Source organism: Carassius auratus, chromosome 27 (assembly GCF_003368295.1).
Source record: "Carassius auratus strain Wakin chromosome 27, ASM336829v1, whole genome shotgun sequence".
Lineage (NCBI taxonomy): Eukaryota > Metazoa > Chordata > Actinopteri > Cypriniformes > Cyprinidae > Carassius > Carassius auratus.
The window spans coordinates 14,570,395-14,590,265 of record NC_039269.1 but is presented as its reverse complement, the minus strand read 5'-3'; the positions used below and the strand labels follow the sequence as shown (position 1 = coordinate 14,590,265).

Sequence of the window (19,871 nt, the reverse complement as noted above, 5' to 3'; positions counted from 1 at the left end):
TAATAATTGTTACTAGTAAGAATTGAATGAGAGAGCTCTATAATAATAATTGTTACTAGTAAGAATTGAATGAGAGAGCTCTATAATTCAGTTCTTACTAGTAACAATTATGAATTAAATCAGAGAGCCCTCTTATATTTTAATTATAACTAGTAAAAACAGATTTAGAGAACACTCTAATTGGCATTGTTACTAGCAAGTTTAATTGTAGAGCTCCCTAATTAAATTTTTCTAGTAAAAATGCAATTAGGACAAGTTGTATATTTTAAGCTAAAACGGCTTGCCATATGCATGGGATATAAAATACACTTAAACTATGTGGATTATTATTATTATTTTTTGTTGTTGTTGTTGTTGTTGTTGTTGATAAATTAGGGTGCATTCAGTAAAATGATTAGTGTGCTGTACAAACCAAAATGTTTTTTTTTGTGTGTGTGTTTACTCAGATTTAGCAACATGTTCAAATGAGAATTGGTAATCAATTAAAATGTACTGTAGTTTGCTGTTTGCCAGCTTTTGCTGTCTTAATGAACCCACATTCTGTATTTATTGATAGTGATATCTGTCTTGCATGAATTAAGTAAATGTCAAAGAGTAAAAATGACTCATCTGCTTTAAATAAAAATAATAAGTTGTGTACAGTACATTACAGATCATCACTGTTCAGTCTTTTCAGAAAACATTATTATTATTAATTAGTTTTTAATAATAATTAATAATAATAATAAAAATAATTAATAATAATAATAGCAGCACCATAAGTATTTGAAAATCCATGCTAAGATCATTCTCAGTCCTTCCTCTTAACTTTTCTGCAAGATTATATCCTCCGTCTGTTTAAGATCTACTGACACTCTAAAAATCGCGACATAAATATTTTTAATACATTGCTGTAAATTGCATATAGATGTTTAAATAAGCAAATAAATCAATATTTATATTTTCTACCATTCAGACAACTTTACCTTTGAGACACTGGAGGGCAGTAGAAAGCTATAAGCAAGCAAACCTTTTATTCTCTTCTGCTTTTCTGGAAATTTCAGCTACCTTGCATAACCTCACCTGAACAGATCTAATCATAAACACAACTTTAAATTCCATTTTATCTCTATAACAATTTATCTTTTTTCCATTATTTCATTTTCAGTCTTTTCTAGTTCCAATTTTCAGCAATGATATACCCATAACATATCAGTACCATATTAGAGATTTTTAACATATCATTGCCTTTTGATATTTAATTATGCTAATTAATAAATTAATGATTAGATATTTCATTATGTAAAAATGTGCATAGGCTCTAGTACATGTAGTTGAACTATGTTGATTTAGTTTTTTGTTTTGTTTTGATAAAACTCTTATTTATTGTCTAATTTAACCAATGTGTGGACGTTTGTCATCAAGTACCAATGATTCACATGCCATAAAAAACAAAATGTGTTTTTGTGTTTACCTAGATATAGCAACATGTTCATATGAGAATGTGTAATTGACTAAAATGTATGGTTGTTTGCCAATGGTTTGCCATCTAAATGGTATATCAGTATAATATTGGTTATTGACTGATATTAGATTTTAGATTATTTATGCTTATTGTCCCTATATTTATATGCATTTAAAATATATATATTTTAAAACACTAATAATTTAATAAAAAAATATTTTTACCCAATCACACAATAATGATTAATTTTCACACTGTTCATTAGAATATTTTGATGCCTACTTTTGTTTGTAGCATTTAAAGTAATTGATTTGCATTTTGAAATGCACTTTGAAATGCAAATTTTAATATAATGTTATTATAAATATAATTTTATTATCAAAATCATTTTATTTCAGTATCAGACATTTATCAGTTATTGGTCATAAAATAAAACTAATTGTCAACTTAATGCCCAAAATGTTAAATCGGTGCATGTAACCTCAAAAAAAGGTAGTCATTTCAGTATGTAGATGGTGTGAAAGTTGGGTCTGAGAGAGAAAATGAGAGCAGAAGGGGGAGGAGAAGAGAAGAGAAGAGGGGAGGGACTGAGTGCATGCAGTCTCAGTGCTGTTTTCCCCACTTCTCTCTCTTTCCCTCTCCTCACTTCCATCCCCACATGAGAAACAGTGCTTCACTGTACCGGATGGACACCAGGTCCCTTTTCTCCTCCTCCTGGTCCAATATTTTCCTTCCCTCTTTTCTCCACCTCTATCATCCAGTAGGTTCTCTCTGCCTTCTCCAGATCCCCTTCTTCTTCCAAACACGCACTCATCTCTTTCTCTCTGTTGCTAATTTTCCCCCGTCGCCCCACTCTCAGTCAGCATGGTGAACAGATAACTGCTAAGCTGTTGAACATGGGCTCCTGCCTCTGCAAAGGTCACCAAGGTCAGTCTGTTCCTGATTATATCTGAGTTTGTCTGTCTCGGTCTGTCCTGTGTCCATCAGCTTAGCTGTTGGTCCGTCCGCGGTCTTCACTCTTATCTCGTTACCCACCTTTCTGCTGATCTAGAGCATTTACATAAAGTATGAATGTGAAAAAAAAATCACAGCTTATTCAAATATAATGCAAAATGAGCACATGCAGTTGTGAGTGACTGAAATAAGTGCAGTTTATATGAATAAATAGTTCTATTGTATGCAGTTTAGTTTTTGATACTGATGCACTTCATTTTCTCAGCAGCAAGAGTATGTTGCTGCTAAAATACCGATGCTTAGATACTGCACTGTAATTAAATATTACATAGCTTTCTGGAATACTTGATTCTGATTGGTCAATCGTGACACCCATGTTTCCTAATATTCACTGTAGTATTCACTGTTCTCCCTTCTGATTAAGGCATTAATTCAAAATATATATAATAATACAATGATTTTAATGAATTTATATATATATATATATATATATATATATATATATATATATATATATATATATATATATATATATATATATATATATATATATAATTACCTTAGGGGTCCTTGTTTTTAATACTGAATTAATAACACATATAATATGATTTTTATATGTACTGTTGTATTATTATTTATATGTATATGCAACTGTACATTTTGCAGTTTGTCTTGTAGGCTATTTGTTTTGGACATTATTATTGACTATTTTTCTTGGTGAAATGTTTAGAATACTTTACCCGTCAGGTTATAAAATCATTCTCAAATCAAGATTCCATGTCCACATATTTATTTATTTTGTGAGTAGCTGTTTATTAACTGTTTAAACTTTCTCAGGGTTCATTTATTTTGCTGTCAGTAGCTTCATCCCAAATTACATACTATAACACTGTGCACTTAAACACTATGTACTTATGCACTATGAACTCAACCGTGTAGTTTATGAATTATATAAGGTTATTTTGTCATTAATGTCTGATAGCCCCTCCCCCTCTGCTATGTAATTAAAGCTGAGACAGTTGAGTGCATGAAGTGTCCAACATTCCACACTTTTTTTTTTTTGGTGCATCATCCGTGTGATTAAAGTGCACTTTTACTTTTTGGAATTTCTGTGTGAACACACTACTTGCACTTTTTATACTACAAAACATCACAGAATAGTGCATAAGTACTGCAATTGGTACACATCTATACTGTACATTATCACTAACATAATAACCTTATAAATAATCATAACATTTTTCTCAAATTAACATTTCATACCTTCTTATGTACATTGTGGATACATGTTTATTTAGTGTATAAAGATGTATTAAATAGCTATGAAATAATTCTCATGAATATTTCATGTCCACATTTAGTGATTTTGTGAGGATCTGTGTAACATTATCTCTTTCATAATGACTGTATTCCTGCACTGAGGGATTTATTTAAGTTATCTGGTACAGAGTTCACAGGCCAAACAGAACCAGGTATTAACTGTTGCTGGAACAGTTTCCTCTGAGCGCCAGATGGAAATAATTCTGTTCTCATTTGTATCATACCATCTGAATATGACAAGTGTATTATGAATTGTAAGCCAGCGAGACAGCTCAATCTTGGTACACAGGTGTAGTGTCACAGTATTTACAAATGGAGGCTAAGGTAGGAGGTGACATTTCATCCTCAAGGTGTCCTCCAAGGAAATGGCACAGATGAAGTGCATGATTTGTAACTCCCAGAGAGTGGAGAGTAGTGTTTGTTTGTCTGAGCCCTGTGGGGTTAGAAGGTCCTGGGCTCCGTAGCTAAGGCGGAGCATGGAATTCGAAATGCCAGGGTCAAAGCTGATGTATAATGCATATGTGAGATGGATGGAGTTTCACGGTGATGAATGGGAGGTGGGTTGTAGAGGGGGAAACACGCACAGCTTGTGACATTGTAAAGGTCACACATTGTCTGTTGATACCTGTTAGCAAATAACATGCTGGCGGGAACCTAAAGCTCCACAGGTCTGAGATTGGCTGTCCTCTTTGAGGTCTAACCTCAATGAGATGCGGCCGGTGATGAAAAATGTGCTCTTGAACATTGGGGATCCCCCAGGGTAGTGTTGTCAAGACAATCTCTTGTTGCTATGGAAACATGAGAGCATCAGAAGTGAGTCCCATCCATCCACTCCAGTACAAACTCAATGCACTCTGCTACATGCACACTCACACTGTTATTTGACATTGAAAAACATATAAAATAAACAGTGGCATGCAATAACCAGGAAACATTTTGTCTCTCTAGAGCTGCAAAGTGGCCAGCAGCACCCCATGGAAGAGCTTCACTCATATGCTGAGGGACAGCCAATCTTTAAGGTGTGTGTTATCACATAAAATCAAAAGTGGGAGACGTATGCAAGTTTATGAATCATTCAGAATTCAGTATATGAAAATGTATACTTTTCAATGATACATGGGAGTGCTTTCACACTCTGAATGTGTAAGGTCTGGTAAAAGTGTCTTGTTAGGTGTAATTAGCACCTGTGATTCACTTGCAAATGTGATTTCTGGAAGGTTTTATTTGGTATGTTAGGCTGTCTTATGTGTTTCCCGTCTTGTCATGTTATTCAGGGTAACCATCAGTCCTACAATGGCAGCATGTCAGATAAAAGGAGCAGCAGCGGGTATGACATTGGAGAATTGGCTAATTCTTCCCTGACGGGTGAGGAGCAAAGAGTGCATGTTAGGCACTGTCACACTGTATGTTGTTTTGCTAGGTTTTGGCTATCGTTCAGAATAATTTGTTTGAATCAGAAGAGCAGTAGACCTTTACAGAATCTTGCTAATGTAATTTCCCTCTGCCTGCATATCTCTCATTTCTGAACAATCTCTCTCTCTCTCTCTCTCTCTCTCTCTCTCTCTCTCTCCTTCTCTAGTGCCTCTTTAGCCACCTGTTTCCTTTTTTTGCTTTACTTCTCCAGGCCCACTCTTTTCAGAAAGTTAATTACAGAGACTAATAATGTTTTATGGGTTTTTAAGTTTTTCCAAAGAACATTTTCATTTCATTCTAATTATAAATGCAGTCACCAGCTGATGAATATCTATAATAATTTAAAATAAATAAATAACCCCCCCCCCCCCAAAAAAAATAACAAAAAACCTGCGAAAAATTATGTCATGGGGGAAAAAAATTATTGCTACTTCCAGTAATAGGTTCGTAAGGACTTGCACGATAATTTGGAGCCCTGTTTGCAAATGTAGAAATGTTAACTTTCCACTAATGCATTGGGAACAAAAAGTTCAACATTTAAAAATATAGTTTAAAATGTATTTATAGTTTTGTAATTTACAGTAAATATTACAATAAACATTAAACAAATAAATAAACATGCAAAAATAAAGTGATTGAAAATTAACCCTATATCACTCGGTGAGGGTGATCAGTTTGAACCAAATGTTGGTTTGTAATTATTATATTTCACCCAAAAATGAAAATTAACTCACCTCCAGGTGATCTAAAATGTAGATTACTTTATTAATTCAACTCAAATTGTGAAACTCATGTACAGTATTACATAAATTAAATGCTCACATACTAAAGTAGTATAAGTCTTTGGTTCTTTTAATTGTGATGATTTTGGCTCACATTTAACTAAAAAAACCTCAACAATATGCCAATCAACTAATCAACTCAAAACACTTTCAAAGGTTTCCTGAGCCTTCAAAATGTTCTCTCAGTTTGGTTCACTAGGCTACACAATCATGGGGAAGACTGATCTGACATCAGAGTGATCAGAGTGTTGTATCCAAGCATTTTAACAGAAAGTTGAGTGGAAGGAAAAAGTGTGGAAGAAAAGATGCACAACCAACCAAGTGAACCGCAGCCTTTTGAGGACTGTCAAGCAAAAACGATTCAAGAATTTGAGTGAACTTGACAAGGAATGGACTGAGGCTGTGGTCAAGGCATCAAGAGTCACCATACACAGAAGTGTCAAGGAATTTGCTGAACCACAGACAACATCAGTGGCATCTTATCTGGGCTAAGGAGAAGAAGAACTGGACTGTTGCCTAGTGGTCCAAAGTCCTATTCTCAGATGAGAACAAGTTTTGCATTTCATTTGGAAACCAAGGTCCTAGAGTCTGGAGGAAGGGCGGAGAAGCTCATAGCCATTTAAGTTGCTTGAAGTCCAGTGTTAAGTTTCCACAGTCTGTGATAATTTGGGGTGCAAAGTCATCTGCTGGTGTTTGTGTTTTTTTTTTTTTAACCAAAGTCACTGCACCCGCTTACCAAGGAATTTTGGAGCACTTCGTGCTTCCTTCTGCTGACCAGCTTTTTTAAGATGCTGATTTCATTTTCCAGTAGGTTTTGGTACCAGCCCACACTGCCAAAAGCACCAAAAGTTGGTTAAATGACTATGGTGTTGCCACCAGACCTGAACCCCTGAAAGAATCTATGAGGTGTTGTCAAGAGGAAAATGAGAGACAAGTGACCAAACAATGCTGATGAGCTGAAGGCCACTGTCAAAGAATCCTGGGCTTCCAGACCACCTCAGCAGTGCCACAAACTGATCTCCTCCATGCCACGCTGAATTGAGGCAGTAATTAAAGCAGAAGGAGCCCCTACCAAGAATTGAGTACATGTACAGTAAATGATAATACTTTAGAGAAGACCAAGAATTCAAAATTTTTTTGTTATTTCTTTTATTGGTCTAATGATGTATTCTAATTTGTTGAGATATGGTGGGTTTTTGTTAAATGTGAGCCAAAATCAAATCAAATCAAATTAAAAGAACCAAAAACGTAAACTATTTCACTCTGCGTGCACTGAATTTATTTAATACACGAGTTTCACAATTTGAGTTTGAATTACTGAAATAAATGACCTCTTCCACGACATTCAGATTTATTGAGATGCACCTATATTTATGCTAGGACATAAATACAACAAAATGAAAATTAATTCAAAATTATGACATTGTTTTATGGTTTTAATTGAACACAATTGTAAATGTCAAGACCCCTGAGTTATTGCAAGCAGCCAAAATGAAAATTTTAAAGGAAAAAAATAGAGACGATTTATCCATTCTCACTTTTAACACTCTTTAGCATCACCTCTTCACCTCCTTCCTTCTTTTCATTTCCTTTATTTAATTTGATCTGTGCCAATGCTAATCCCTCCGATCTCCTCAGGACTGCTGGCCACTATTAAAGACCACATCACTAAGCCTACTGCAATGGCCCAGGGCCGAGTCGCCCACCTGATTGAGTGGAAGAGTTGGGGAGGGGAAGCGACGTCTGGAGGAGGCTGGAGTGGCTGGACGAGAGATGGTGGAGGATGGGGAGGTGTGGGAACCGCACTGCAGGAGGACGAGCAGCTCTACTCCCACCTCACTGATGAAATCAAAGAAGCACGATTTGCTGCGGGTGAGACAGCATTTATATATTTAACATTTAACTATCCAGGTTTAAGCTAATCTCTAAACCTTAGCCCTGCATAATAAGTATAAATACAGTAATACTTTGATTGTGATGTCTAATGAACCTCACAAGTTCAGTGTTGTGGTAAAATGGTATGATGGACAAGAACAGGAAGACAGCATTTTTCCATTAATTTTTTCCACACTGATGATAACTCTTGTATGTCTCATGTTGATAGTTGATGCTCAAATCAGTACTGTAGCAACCAATGTAGATATACCAGATATTGATAACATCATGTACAATATGACAGAGTCATTGGGGGTGGTAAACAACTAAACAACCAACTAAAGAAACCACAACATGCTAAAAACAGGGCTTGGCATTGTTTTGTGACTTTGTTACTGTAAAAACTGCTAATATTTTATTCACAAGTGTGCATTTCCACTCATCCTCAGGCCTTCCAATATGCAGAGGAGTTTGTTTCTTCATGGGTGCAGATTTGGAGAAATTCAGCATTACATCACTTGCTCGCCAATGGATCCTCTGCAGTGAATGGGTGCCGTCAGAATGAAAGTTCAAACAGCTGGTGAAAACATCACAATAATCCACAAGTATGACACCAGTCCACAAATGAACATCATGACAAGTGAAAAAGCTGCATTTTTAATAAAAAAATTCACCCTTAAGATTATGCTTCAAGCCAAAATACAAGTCCTCTTTCCATAATATTGCTTTCTCCAACGAAAGAGTTGTCAGGAGAGAAATATACACAGATTAAGCACTGGTTACTTGTAAATACAGTCTAAAACAGAAGCGCCAGAATCAACAGTTTAAAGTAAAAACGCCTTAAAGATAGATTTGTTTCTAAATATGCAGCTTTTCCCTTCACAGGACGTTAAATGATGGACTGAAGTCATGTTGATCACTTGGATTATTGTGATGTTTTGTCAGCTATTTGGCACACTAATTCTGATGGCACCCATTCACTTCAGAGGATCCACAGATGAGCAAGTGATGTAATGGTAAACTTCTACAGATCTGTTCTGATGAAGAAACAAACTCATCCACATCTTGTATGGCTTGAGGGTGAATACATTTTTAAAATATGTTACCACTTTGGTCATTTTTATGAATATTCGTTTAAATGTTAAATGATTATTCATAAGACATAAGTGAGAAAAACCGAGTAGATATAAGTCCATATTTCTTATGGAAGTAAACAATGTTTTTTCATTTCCTGGCACTCTGTGTATCTGTGACCTTTATCTCTTTTTCCTCTCACAGGTGTGGCGGAGCAGTTTGCTCTGGCTGAGGCAGCGATGAATGCCTGGTCCACACACGATGCTGAAAATATAGCCACATCCAGTACAATTCCATTACAAGGTATTGCCCCAAACACAAAGTTGCAATTACCAAGAGATTTGACATATTTGGTTCCCCAGAGAACCTTTTAGTGAACAGCAAAAATTAAAAAAAAATTCTTAGCATAAAGAACATTTTCAAAATCTAAAGAACCTTTTTTCCACTATAAAGAACCGTTTTGCTATGGAATGGTTCTTCGTGGAACCATAGATGCCAGAAAAGAACCTTCGTTATAAGAGTGTAGACGTAACAATGATAAAAAGATCAGCTTTGCTAGTTATCATTATATGAGCTGGTCCATGTGAAATGTACTCACTACTGGTCAGATAGCAAGCCCAGGTCTAAACTAGTTTGAATGGAAATAAGTCTTTATGAAGAAGCTCTCACAACTTCCTTTCCCATATATTATTAATTATATTGTCTCATATATATTTTATTTATACATCTATTGAATAAAAGTATAGCACAGCACTTAGGGAGGTCATTTTGACCATCTGGTTCATCTCTTGCTGTCCCAGCTTGTATAAAAGTACTGTTATTTCATTACAAGGGGATGATAACCCTTGTGTGGTAATAAGCACAAATGGCCTGTTTACTATAAGCCTTGTACACGAATAATTGACTGCAAAACAGAAATGTCTGAATGTGTCTGGGACACGATGACTCATGGATCGAGCAGATCAGACCGAGATATGAGTTTGGATTTAATGGGCTTAATCATTTACGCTACAATTTTCATCCTAGAGGATGTGTGTGCATGAGGTCTTTTTAATTCCTGCTCTCACAATGATGACGATGTCTTCACAGACCCCGAGGGCCCTTATCTTTCTCAGTTCCTGTTGGATGGAGGGAGTTTGAGTGTTCCTCGGCACATGTACGGAATGCACATGGAAGCTGATGACACCAGCTCTCTAGCACCTTCTCATCCTCCTCAGTCTCATTCCCCCAGTCATTCTCATTCTCCGCTGAACACGCAGCGTCCGCCGCAGGTGCAGAGGATCTCGCCTTTGGAAGGGTCTGTAAGACACGCAGACAGCATCTCCCTGTCAGAGGATGAGGTTTTTTATAACTGAAATGTTGATGACACTGTGGAACGAAAAGGTTCTTTGTGTTCACTGATGTGGGAGAGATGCAGATGAAGTTACGTCTGGGGATATCTCTTTACTGTTAAAGTATGTAATAGCCACAGCTGAGCCTCTTTGACAGGCAGTGAACACAGGGATTATTGTACACACGGACATGTCATTTCCATATCATGTTGCCTTTTCGCAAATGAAAGCATCTCTGTTTGTGGTAATGATGATGGAGATTGGACTTTATGTTAACAGGGTCAGACCAATTACTTCTAGAAGTAGGTCATCATCGCACATGAATGCACATGAATCTAAAATGAAACATTGACTGAAGTGAGATCAAGACCATCATGACCTTTCACCTTCAACTGAGTGTTTGTAGATATTTGCAGCAGTCTTTCACAAAGAAGCGGAGAACTGTTAGCACTATAGACTGAAGAAAAAAAGCCAAAATAAAACACGCTTTTATCTCCACAGACATTTTCCTGCTGCATTTCCACTAAGAACAGCTCAATGGGGCTACGGGGTTGAATTGGATCCTTTGTGAAGACTCAGGAGAGTGAAAGTGAATTATGCCTTTGGGTAAAGCTGCAGTCATAACTTGGGACAGGGAGGTGGAGATTGTAACGATTTTTCATATTGCTAAATGTTTCCATGAAGATTTTGAGTATAAAACGTCCAACACAGCAAATGACTTCTTGTAACTTTAAAGATGAAGTGTGTCATTTTAATAGCCTCATCAAACAGAATTGCTAAATATGAACTGTTTTCAAATACATTTTCTAAACACTCTCATCATCTGCTATTGGTTGGAAAAAAAAAAGCCCGCCCAAACTCACGCCATTGGTCAACCCAGTGTCACTGGTTTGAATGCTTACAGATGAAATTGATCTACAAATGGCTTACTTATAGTAAAAATATTCTTGATATTAATAATATTCATATTATGAAGATGGAATAAGTGATCTATAGACTTGCAGCAATTAATTGATTTATCAATATTATCTTAACATTAAAGCTGCAGTAGGGAACTTTTGACGCTCTAGCGGTTAATAAACAGAATTGCTTGCGTCTTGCGGAAGAATATTGTAGCCGGAACTACTTCTCTCTGTTTATGTCAATGAAGAATCACAAAGGTACTGGGTTACTCCACCGCGGTGCCCCCGAAGCAATCTAAAATAGTCCGAATATAAACACTTATTATAGGTGCACCCTAGTGATTCAGGAGTCAGGACAGGCTAAAAACACGGTTTGGAAAATGGATTCATGGTGTACTCGCTTATTATGTTCATTTTTCTAAATTTTGAACACAAACAAAGTTATGGACCGCAGCTCTGATTGGTTGTTTTTTACCGGGAGCGCATGACTTTCTGCAAATGGCAATAGGATCACTGGGAGGAGCCAGAGGAGCTTGATTTTTTCACAGATTATCTGTCTCATATTCTACTGTCAGGACATATTGACATGTTTAACAAATATGTAAAAAATATATTTTTACAAAAGTTACCTACTGCAGCTTTAACTCAAATATGACTAACTTATTGAAAAAAAGTACATTATTATTATTAAATAATGTTAATTACTTTCATTTTACATAAATTATGAAATGAAATCAAACTATGAATGGCTTACTTGTGGCAATTAATATTATTAGCATTTATGTAAACTTTTAGTAATATTACACACTTTCAAAAAAAAAAAAAAAAAGTAGTACACACTTCAACTTTGTTTTCGTTTTTAAAGAGGGTATGGTCACAGTTGCCACAGATTTATAAATCACATATGTAGAAACTGAAAAAAGTATTACCTAAGATACCTTTGAGAAACTTGCCTCCATGTTGTGTTAATTAATGTGTCAAGCATTTTGTGCAGTCTTTTGTATGTGTAAATTATGATTTAATCTTTAAAAGATCTATTGCTGCAGAAATCGCTTGCTAACAAGAAAATTCTTGAGTGTTCTTGCGAGTGGCAGAGACAAAAGAGAGAGAGATGGAATAACAAACGTCTGCCTTTTCTCCGTAATTAGCCCTATTCACACTCCACTGACGAAGAAAGATGACAGAAAGAGAGAGATAATGAGGGATGAGGTAGAAGAGGGGAATCAGCGGCGGAGGGCATTATAGTGAATGCAGAAGCAGGAGAGGACGAGAGAGGAGGACGTTGGGAGGTGGAATGGTCAAGTGTTATCATGCATCAGGGTCTTTTAATAGAAGTTTACACAGTGTGATCCTCGTGTGCGGGGTCAGATAATGTGTGTGACTGCTCTGGTGCTCCAGCGGAGGGTTTGAAATAGGAATTAATTGTGTTGATAGAGGCTCTGGGGCAGTGAGCAGAATTGAAATTGTGTTTTTAACTGGAATTCAATTTCAGCACAATATGTTAAGGAGCAATGCACTGAATTTAAATGAATCCTTATAAAACCTTTTCTGTGAAAAATAGCACAAAGAATAATGAGTGAAATACAGAGGAAAGAGCAGAATTGGGATGGCTGAGAAATCAAACGAAGGTCATTTATTACTGAAGCCTTTGTTCTGTTCTTTTCTCTCTGCGTGAGGCTCATGAAGCTAACAAGCTGCATGAGGTTACAAACAGATATCTCATTTCAAAATCATATTACACAGGGTCAGTTTTATCGGATCAGTCCATACAGCATGGGTTCTGTTGGTGGTTTTGCTATTTTTGCTCAAAAAAATTAAATATAACTAGATTTTACTTTGGAGGAACTTCACCCCTGTTGTACCCTATTAAGTTGCTGCTTCATTTCATAAGATTTCTTTATTATTTCACAAGTTAAATCGCAAGCAGATTAAATGATTATCAAAATGGTAATCACAAATTGATGCCTGTCCTGGGTGTGTGATATCTGATGTCTGAGCTAATTTTTCATACATTAGACTTCCTTTTTCATCTCTTCAATTATTTTCTTCATAAGAACATCCCTTTTGCTATGCGTACATATAGTCAGTGTGAGCGGTGTATTCAGAAGTGTATTTGGTTCATGTATGGATGTTGTCTTTGTGCAGGCTGCTCTTATCACCTCTTTCCGTGTGATGACGCCACACAGCCGCCCACTCTCCGTTATAAACAGACGCTGCTCACCCGTGACACTCATGATGCAATGAGCCTAACAGAACACACACAAACACACATTATGTAGAGGAACACAGAGAAAAAAACAGCCCCAACTGAGAAACCAGCCTCTGAATTTACATACTTGAATTATTATTTCATTATTTGTATCATTCTTTCAGTAACTGTGCACAGTTCTTGTTATGACCCAGCACATTATGGGTTCAATTAATTTCCTAATTTCTATGCTGATGCAGACGCTCCCGCAGCTGTGATTTGTTGATTGTACCTAGGAGAACGGGGGAGTCTGGGAGACAAGATAACAATTAAATGACATGCCAAAGCCAGAGCCTCAAACTGTCAGTCTCATTTCATTCAATAGCACCGTTATTGTACTGTATTGTGCAGTCTTGAGTATTTCTGTTCATCAGCAAGTAATCGTTTGTCTTTGGCCCTTATTGGCACACATTTCATTGGCTTTCACTCTCTTCTGTCAAGCACCAAAGTGCTATTACAGTCAAAGAGGTGCGATTGTGTCACTGAGCTGCTGATATTCGTTAGTCTCACCGTGAGAGTCCACTACAGGAAACTGGCCATCTGCGTTTAGGATGTGCTGCAGACTTGCCAGTGTCTCTGTCCTCTCCAGCACAACTCCTGCTGGGATCACAAACTGCTTGATCTGAACATTGGCCAGCCTGTGGGAGAGCATTCACGATGAAAGCTATTTACTCTCCAGCCATCACTGCCTTGACGTCTCCCCTCAGAATTTTGATTTGCAGACAGAAATGCAATAGAAATGCAATTTGATTTCAAATCATAATATGGTGGAGCCTGAAAGCAGATGAGTAGAATGTTAACTCACTTCGGACAAGTGCAGATGAGAGATAGCAAGTGCGGCAGCTGTTTAATAAGCGATATGCCATCGTAGAAAGATGGATGGTGCTTTGCACCTGCCACTGCATTGGATACCAGTGTAGCAACCACAGCGGGGACGGCGTGAGAGCACTGCCCGGTCATTTCCAGAGCCAACAGAGCAGGAGAGAGTGTGTGTGTGTCAGCCCCAGAGAAGGCAACTGCTCCTATACACACACACACACACACACACACATATGCACAGCAAAATATGGCCCCATCAATACATTTAGACAGGCCTTATCATCTCTGTGAGGCTGCAGTGTTGATAATACCCTGTCAGAAAGCTGACAGTATAACAAGTTTGTTTACCTGCTAAAGCGTAGCCACCCGGGTTTAGCAAAGTTTTTGCTGATGAGATTCCGTCTGAGAACAAATAGGCCGAACCCTCGACTACCAAACGCCCCACCGCAGCATCTAAAACAGACCAATGCTGTTTCAATGGGTTTTTTAAACATCTTTTGGCCCACTATTCACTGAAAACTGCTTGGTTTAAACAATGAGAAACTATGATTTAAACTAATACATTATAAACTATTATAACTATAATGCCAACTACAAGTAAGTGTAGATGGCTGCAGGTATTTACCAGAACAAAATATTTCATGTATTTGTTTTATTTTAATATTTTAATTATTATATTTTATTATTATTATTATATTTAATACTCTTTTGTAAATTTTCTAATCTTTATTTTTTTTTCCCAAATACTCAAATATTACTTCTTTCTTTCAGTATTGTATAATTCTATTTACTCTAGATTATTTTTTTTAGAATAATGATGTCAATACTTTGTCATATTTGATTTATACAGATCTCTTGCATCTTAATAACTGTTATATATTTGTTTGTGTATAATATGATGTAAATCCCATGGTACGGTGACCTAATTACCGTAAACAAATACTGGCATTAAATATCCAGCAGGTAAAGACAAAATACAAGCCACGACCAATAGCCCAACCTTACGAAACCTTACAACCTTACAACCTTGTGAAATCAGCTTGAGATCTTTTTAAAATTCTTGAACAAGCAGTTTATGAGCACAATAATAATTATTGCTACTTAATTGCTACTTTATACTTATAACCCATTTTATTTCACCTTGGCAGTAATGAAAAATCTTAGTGTTTGGAAGTAACTTGTGCCAGGTGGGTTCCAAGAATGCATGTTTTCTGAGGTTCAAGCAGGACAGAGGCATTCTGGGAAACGGTGTACCAGGAAGTGCTGTCTAACAGTGAAGTACGTCGCTGCTTCATTGTGAGCTATTAGAAAACAAAGAGAAATTTAAAGTAAATACAATGGATGAACGGTGAGCACATAAGTTGGACACACTGCCAATATTCTAGATATAGGCCTGTCCTCACCTCAGCAGCTATGAAATATCCCGCCGAGTGAGAAAACGTAAAGCAGGCGAGGAGAAATGCCACTATGGCTGAATATAGTGACTTTCTGGATAAGATTATGAATACGAACAAGAGGCAGCTCTGGGTTAGATCACGACATCTCCAGGCATCCAATCAAAAGACATACATCTGCGGTCACCATACAGTGACGTCCATAAATCGGAGACCAGAGGATTACAAATCTCATTTTAAACATTTTATGGAGGAAGACATGTAAATATTTGAAGCTAACCTTTTAATTCACATTGTTATTCTGAATGTTATTCTATTCAACTAAAGAAAAATGTGTGAAATTACGAGCATTTCACTAGTGGTGTCTCGTTTATACAAAGAAAGAAAGAAAGAAAAATAATTGTGTCAAACTGTACAGTATGTCTATGGGAATAAATCTTTCTCACTCTGTTGCCAAAAATCTGCTGATGGGTTTGTTTGTTTTGATGAGACGCAGAGCCCAGTGATGACAGAATAAATAAATAAATCTGAGAAAATTGCAGAACAGCCTGAATCAGAGAAAAAAAATGATGATAAGAACAATTACTGCTTCATGAACACATAATCTAATATAATATAATCCAAACCCTGAGGTAACAGATGAGTAAGCAGTATCTAACTTATGACTATCCATCACCAAAATGAGAACTTACCCAAGCAGAGCGAAAATACATATTTCAAAAGGCTGGTAAGGCAGATCAGAAGAAAAGCTGGTTTTAAACAGGGCCTGGGTGGTTTCTGTGGACATGGGTCAAAGACACGTTCAATCAGTTCTTTCATATGTCCCTTTCTGGCTCTTAAATGAAACCAGATTTGATATCTTAATCAAATTCAATAGCGTCCCATATATCTGACGGCCGTGGAGCACTGTGGTCTGTGAGATTACTATAAAGACAGCAGTAGCATCCATTAGGGGGCGCTATAGGTAGTGTAAACCTCTCACCTTGATCTCTACTACAGACAGAAAGCAGTCTGAAGGTGATTGCACAGCAAGCCGCTGCAAAGAAGCAGGGACAAAAATCTCTGACTGAATAATGAGTCCCCATCACTTCAATACTGAACAGAACACGCATGAAAATAAAACAGAGATAAATCTACAGGGAAAGGTCAACTGACAGACTGACTTACTGACTGACTGAAGAGATACAATAATGATTATTATTATTTTTTTATTACAGACTACAGTGACATCATCTCACTACTGACTGGAGCCCCCAAACAGCTCACAATGCCCACCGCTGATGCCACAACCAGCATTTCTCCTTTAGCTGCTCTCTGTGAAATATGAATCAATAAACTGATCCACAAGAGTCATTAGCATAATTAGCCTTCTATTGAATTTACATCTGGTTCTCATTAAGCAAAATGAAAGTGGGCTTTGCGGTTCATGTATTGCAGTGCTGTTCAGCTACCTGCTTTCTGCCAGGGCAGGAAGCATGCAGGCGACTTATAAACGCACACACAATGATAGATAAATGGACAAATGGACCCTATTGAGATGAGAAGTTGTATTTCAAAAGGTCAATATATTGAGACCGTCCATTTACAGTATCCGTGAGTTTCACATCCTCATTTGCATATAAGATTCTATGGTTCTCACCACTTTCCCAAGAAACACTGTGCTGCCTGAAGCTAGTGTGCATATCAGACCAAACAGTTGAGTGAACAGATTGGAGAGGGACAGGTAATCTGGCATGTCCATGCATAAGAGAATTTTTGTATTGGATGCCATAGTCATTGCACTTTAAAACAAATTTACCTACGGGTACAATAAAAGTAACCTAACCTAACCTAACCTCACCTCAGGAACACCAGAGCCTGAGGGGTCAAGGGTCAGTTATCTCCAAATGCACCAGACAGCCTATTTATGATTTAATGTGTCTGCGTTTATTAACATCAACATAATCCCAAAGCAGCCATCTTTGGCGCTGTTAATAAAACTTTGGCAGCAGAGACATCATGCTCATTAAGAACAGTTTTTTTTACATTTTAAATTATATTAAAATTATATATATTTTTATATTTGAAAATAATTGCTTACTGTTTGGACAAAAAAAAAACTTGTTTGTCTAAAACACTGTGACAGAAATCACATATTCACATGTAGAAATTAGGTTAGTCCAGTGTATATATATATATATATGTGTGTGTGTGTGTGTGTGTGTGTCTGTGTGTGTGTGTGTGTGTGTGTGTTACTACATAATACATATATTTTATATATCACATTTTTTTGTTTTGTTTTTGGATACTAATTATATTCATAAAACTATTCATAACTTTCAGGGAATATCAAAAATGCATCTCATTCTTTCAATTAGGAATTTCAATTACTTTATTTCAAATAGGCTTTTTTCTTTTCTTTTCTTTTCTTTCCTTTTTTTAACAGTTTGTTGATTGTTTAAAGCACATAATATTTTAATTATAAATGAAACAATAAAAAAATAAATAGTCTAAATAAACCACAAGCCATGTATGATGGCAAATAGGCCTAACTGTAATTTAAACTTTTAAATTCAGTGAGTATATTTAAATTAAATCAGAAAAATACCTCTTTTTTTATTACTGTGTAGAGATGAGCGTGTAGCTGACCTGCAGAGAATGGGCAGATGCTGGTGGACAGAGCACACAGACAGGCTGGATAAAGCGTCCAGCAGAGGAACTGCAGCAGGTGGTGACCCTTCAGACATTCATACAGCCGTTGGTGAGCTAAAAAGAGAGAAGGACGCATGCTGAGGTTTAACAATGCATGATAAATGCAAAAGCATCTAATTTCAGGTCTCTTTTTGAAAGACTTTGCCCTACTCAGCTGCTAGAATGCTACATTGATCAAACACTTAACCCACCAACCTGCATCTTTATGTAAGTTTTGTAGTAACCATTTTTTGAGTGACATGGTGGAACCGCTCACCATTCAGCAGCTTGGATACAGTCATATCCATGAAGAAGCTCATTAGAGCGGTGATGATGCCTAACAGGGCATAGCAGGACCACTCCATGCTAGCAAAACAAACCAGAACCTTCTTTACATACAGCACACACTCTGTCCAAATGTTAAGAACATAAATTACAGTTGGGGGTTATTATATTTTTGACTTTACTGCACTGAGGATTGATAGAGTGTGATCATCGATCATGGGGAAAATGATCCACCTCACCTCTGATTCATGACTGCGATTGTTGCCATGGTTTCCTTGAAGGCTCATTAGAGCTGATTAGCTTTTCTTCCGCCTTATCTCGGTCTGTCTTATCTGTGCACTCTTCTTCTTCTTCTTCTTCAAGACGCTTTACATTTACACAACTCTCATCAATTGTCGAAAATTCAACGTGAGCTCTTAAATACATTTTCATTAAATCATTAAAACTAAAAAAAAAAAGTAAATTATTAAAGGTATACTAGTTCACGAAATAACAAATAAAAAACAACAAAACTCTAGGTCAATCCAACATTTACTCCACGCTGTGTATTTAAGTTTGGAGTCGTCTAATACAATGTCTCTGGGCCAAAAGCTGCATGAATGTGAACGTTTGACACAAAATTTAAAACATGTTTACAAACACAACCCCGAAAGCACAGCTTTTAAGAGGTCATTTCCGGTTTATGATGTCACAGAATTTACCTGTATTTTATTTTCAGACGTGTGAATGGTGCTGTATCTGTGACATGGGGAACGTTGTTGCCTGTATGAACAGTACACCTCTGTATTTACAGGTAAAGTCAATCCAGTAATTTTACGGCAATTTACTGGTATTGCTGTGTAAAAAGTGGCTATTGACTTACATAGTATTTTTTCCATACTATGGAAGCCAATCGATGGCTACCGTCAACCGTCTGGTGACTCGCATTCTTCGTAATATTTTATTCTCAGCAGAATAAACAGACTAATAAAGGTTTTGAACAACTTGAGGGTAAGTAAATGATGTCACTCCTTATGTTTTTTCACCAGATGGCGTCACCAGATGTAGCATGAAAGAAAAATTAAGCTTTAACTTATTTATGGTGCACGTCCTCTCCTGCTTTGCCTGTGGGCAGCCACTGAAATGGAACAATGTGAAATTGAAGTTTCCTTTTATTGTTTTCTCTGAAATTCGTTTTGATGAAAAATCAAAATGTCGTTGAGACAAAGCTGACTGTGGTCTTTTGGAACTTTTAATTAGGTGGTAAATGAAAAGACCTGTGCTGTGTTATGAAACTTTGTTGTTAAGTCTGAGAGAGCAGAATGTGATTGTCATCAGAACTCAACTCTAACACTTTAATGTGCCCTGACGACATTTCTTA

The 19,871-nt window shown here is 36.7% G+C and overlaps 2 protein-coding genes across 15 annotated transcripts; one reads left to right on the top strand and one right to left on the bottom strand.

The window, feature by feature from the left end:
- The first annotated feature begins 1,955 nt into the window (after nucleotides 1–1,955).
- On the top strand, nucleotides 1,956–11,257 carry LOC113045613 (protein FAM131C). Of its 2 annotated transcripts, XM_026206085.1 has the most exons (7): nucleotides 1,956–2,204; nucleotides 2,304–2,371; nucleotides 4,667–4,737; nucleotides 4,993–5,083; nucleotides 7,552–7,785; nucleotides 9,067–9,165; nucleotides 9,952–11,257. In XM_026206085.1, the coding sequence occupies exons 2-7, from the start codon at nucleotides 2,341–2,343 to the stop codon at nucleotides 10,215–10,217; spliced, it is 792 nt and encodes a 263-aa protein (XP_026061870.1). In that variant the 5' UTR covers nucleotides 1,956–2,204; nucleotides 2,304–2,340; the 3' UTR covers nucleotides 10,218–11,257. The 2 variants fall into 2 exon arrangements, with proteins under 2 accessions (XP_026061870.1, XP_026061869.1); XM_026206084.1 differs by having other exon boundaries at nucleotides 1,957–2,371.
- Nucleotides 8,986–19,527, bottom strand: LOC113045615 (chloride channel protein ClC-Kb-like). 13 transcript variants are annotated; one of them, XR_003276000.1, is made up of 9 exons: nucleotides 18,751–19,527; nucleotides 18,504–18,592; nucleotides 18,185–18,301; nucleotides 14,511–14,615; nucleotides 14,149–14,365; nucleotides 13,854–13,981; nucleotides 13,255–13,341; nucleotides 9,930–10,161; nucleotides 8,986–9,126 (listed from the first exon to the last, which is right to left on the bottom strand). XR_003276000.1 is itself a non-coding variant. In XM_026206088.1 (7 exons), the coding sequence occupies exons 1-7, from the start codon at nucleotides 18,777–18,779 to the stop codon at nucleotides 13,313–13,315; spliced, it is 714 nt and encodes a 237-aa protein (XP_026061873.1). In that variant the 5' UTR covers nucleotides 18,780–19,527; the 3' UTR covers nucleotides 12,978–13,312. The 13 variants fall into 13 exon arrangements, 1 of the variants encoding a protein (XP_026061873.1); XR_003276006.1 differs by lacking the exon at nucleotides 8,986–9,126 and adding exons at nucleotides 15,093–15,162; nucleotides 15,303–15,463 and having other exon boundaries at nucleotides 9,900–10,161; nucleotides 18,504–19,527; XR_003276001.1 differs by lacking the exons at nucleotides 8,986–9,126; nucleotides 18,185–18,301; nucleotides 18,504–18,592; nucleotides 18,751–19,527 and adding exons at nucleotides 15,093–15,162; nucleotides 15,303–16,104; nucleotides 16,249–16,333; nucleotides 16,539–16,730 and having other exon boundaries at nucleotides 9,900–10,161.
- Between the last annotated feature and the right edge of the window lie 344 nt (nucleotides 19,528–19,871).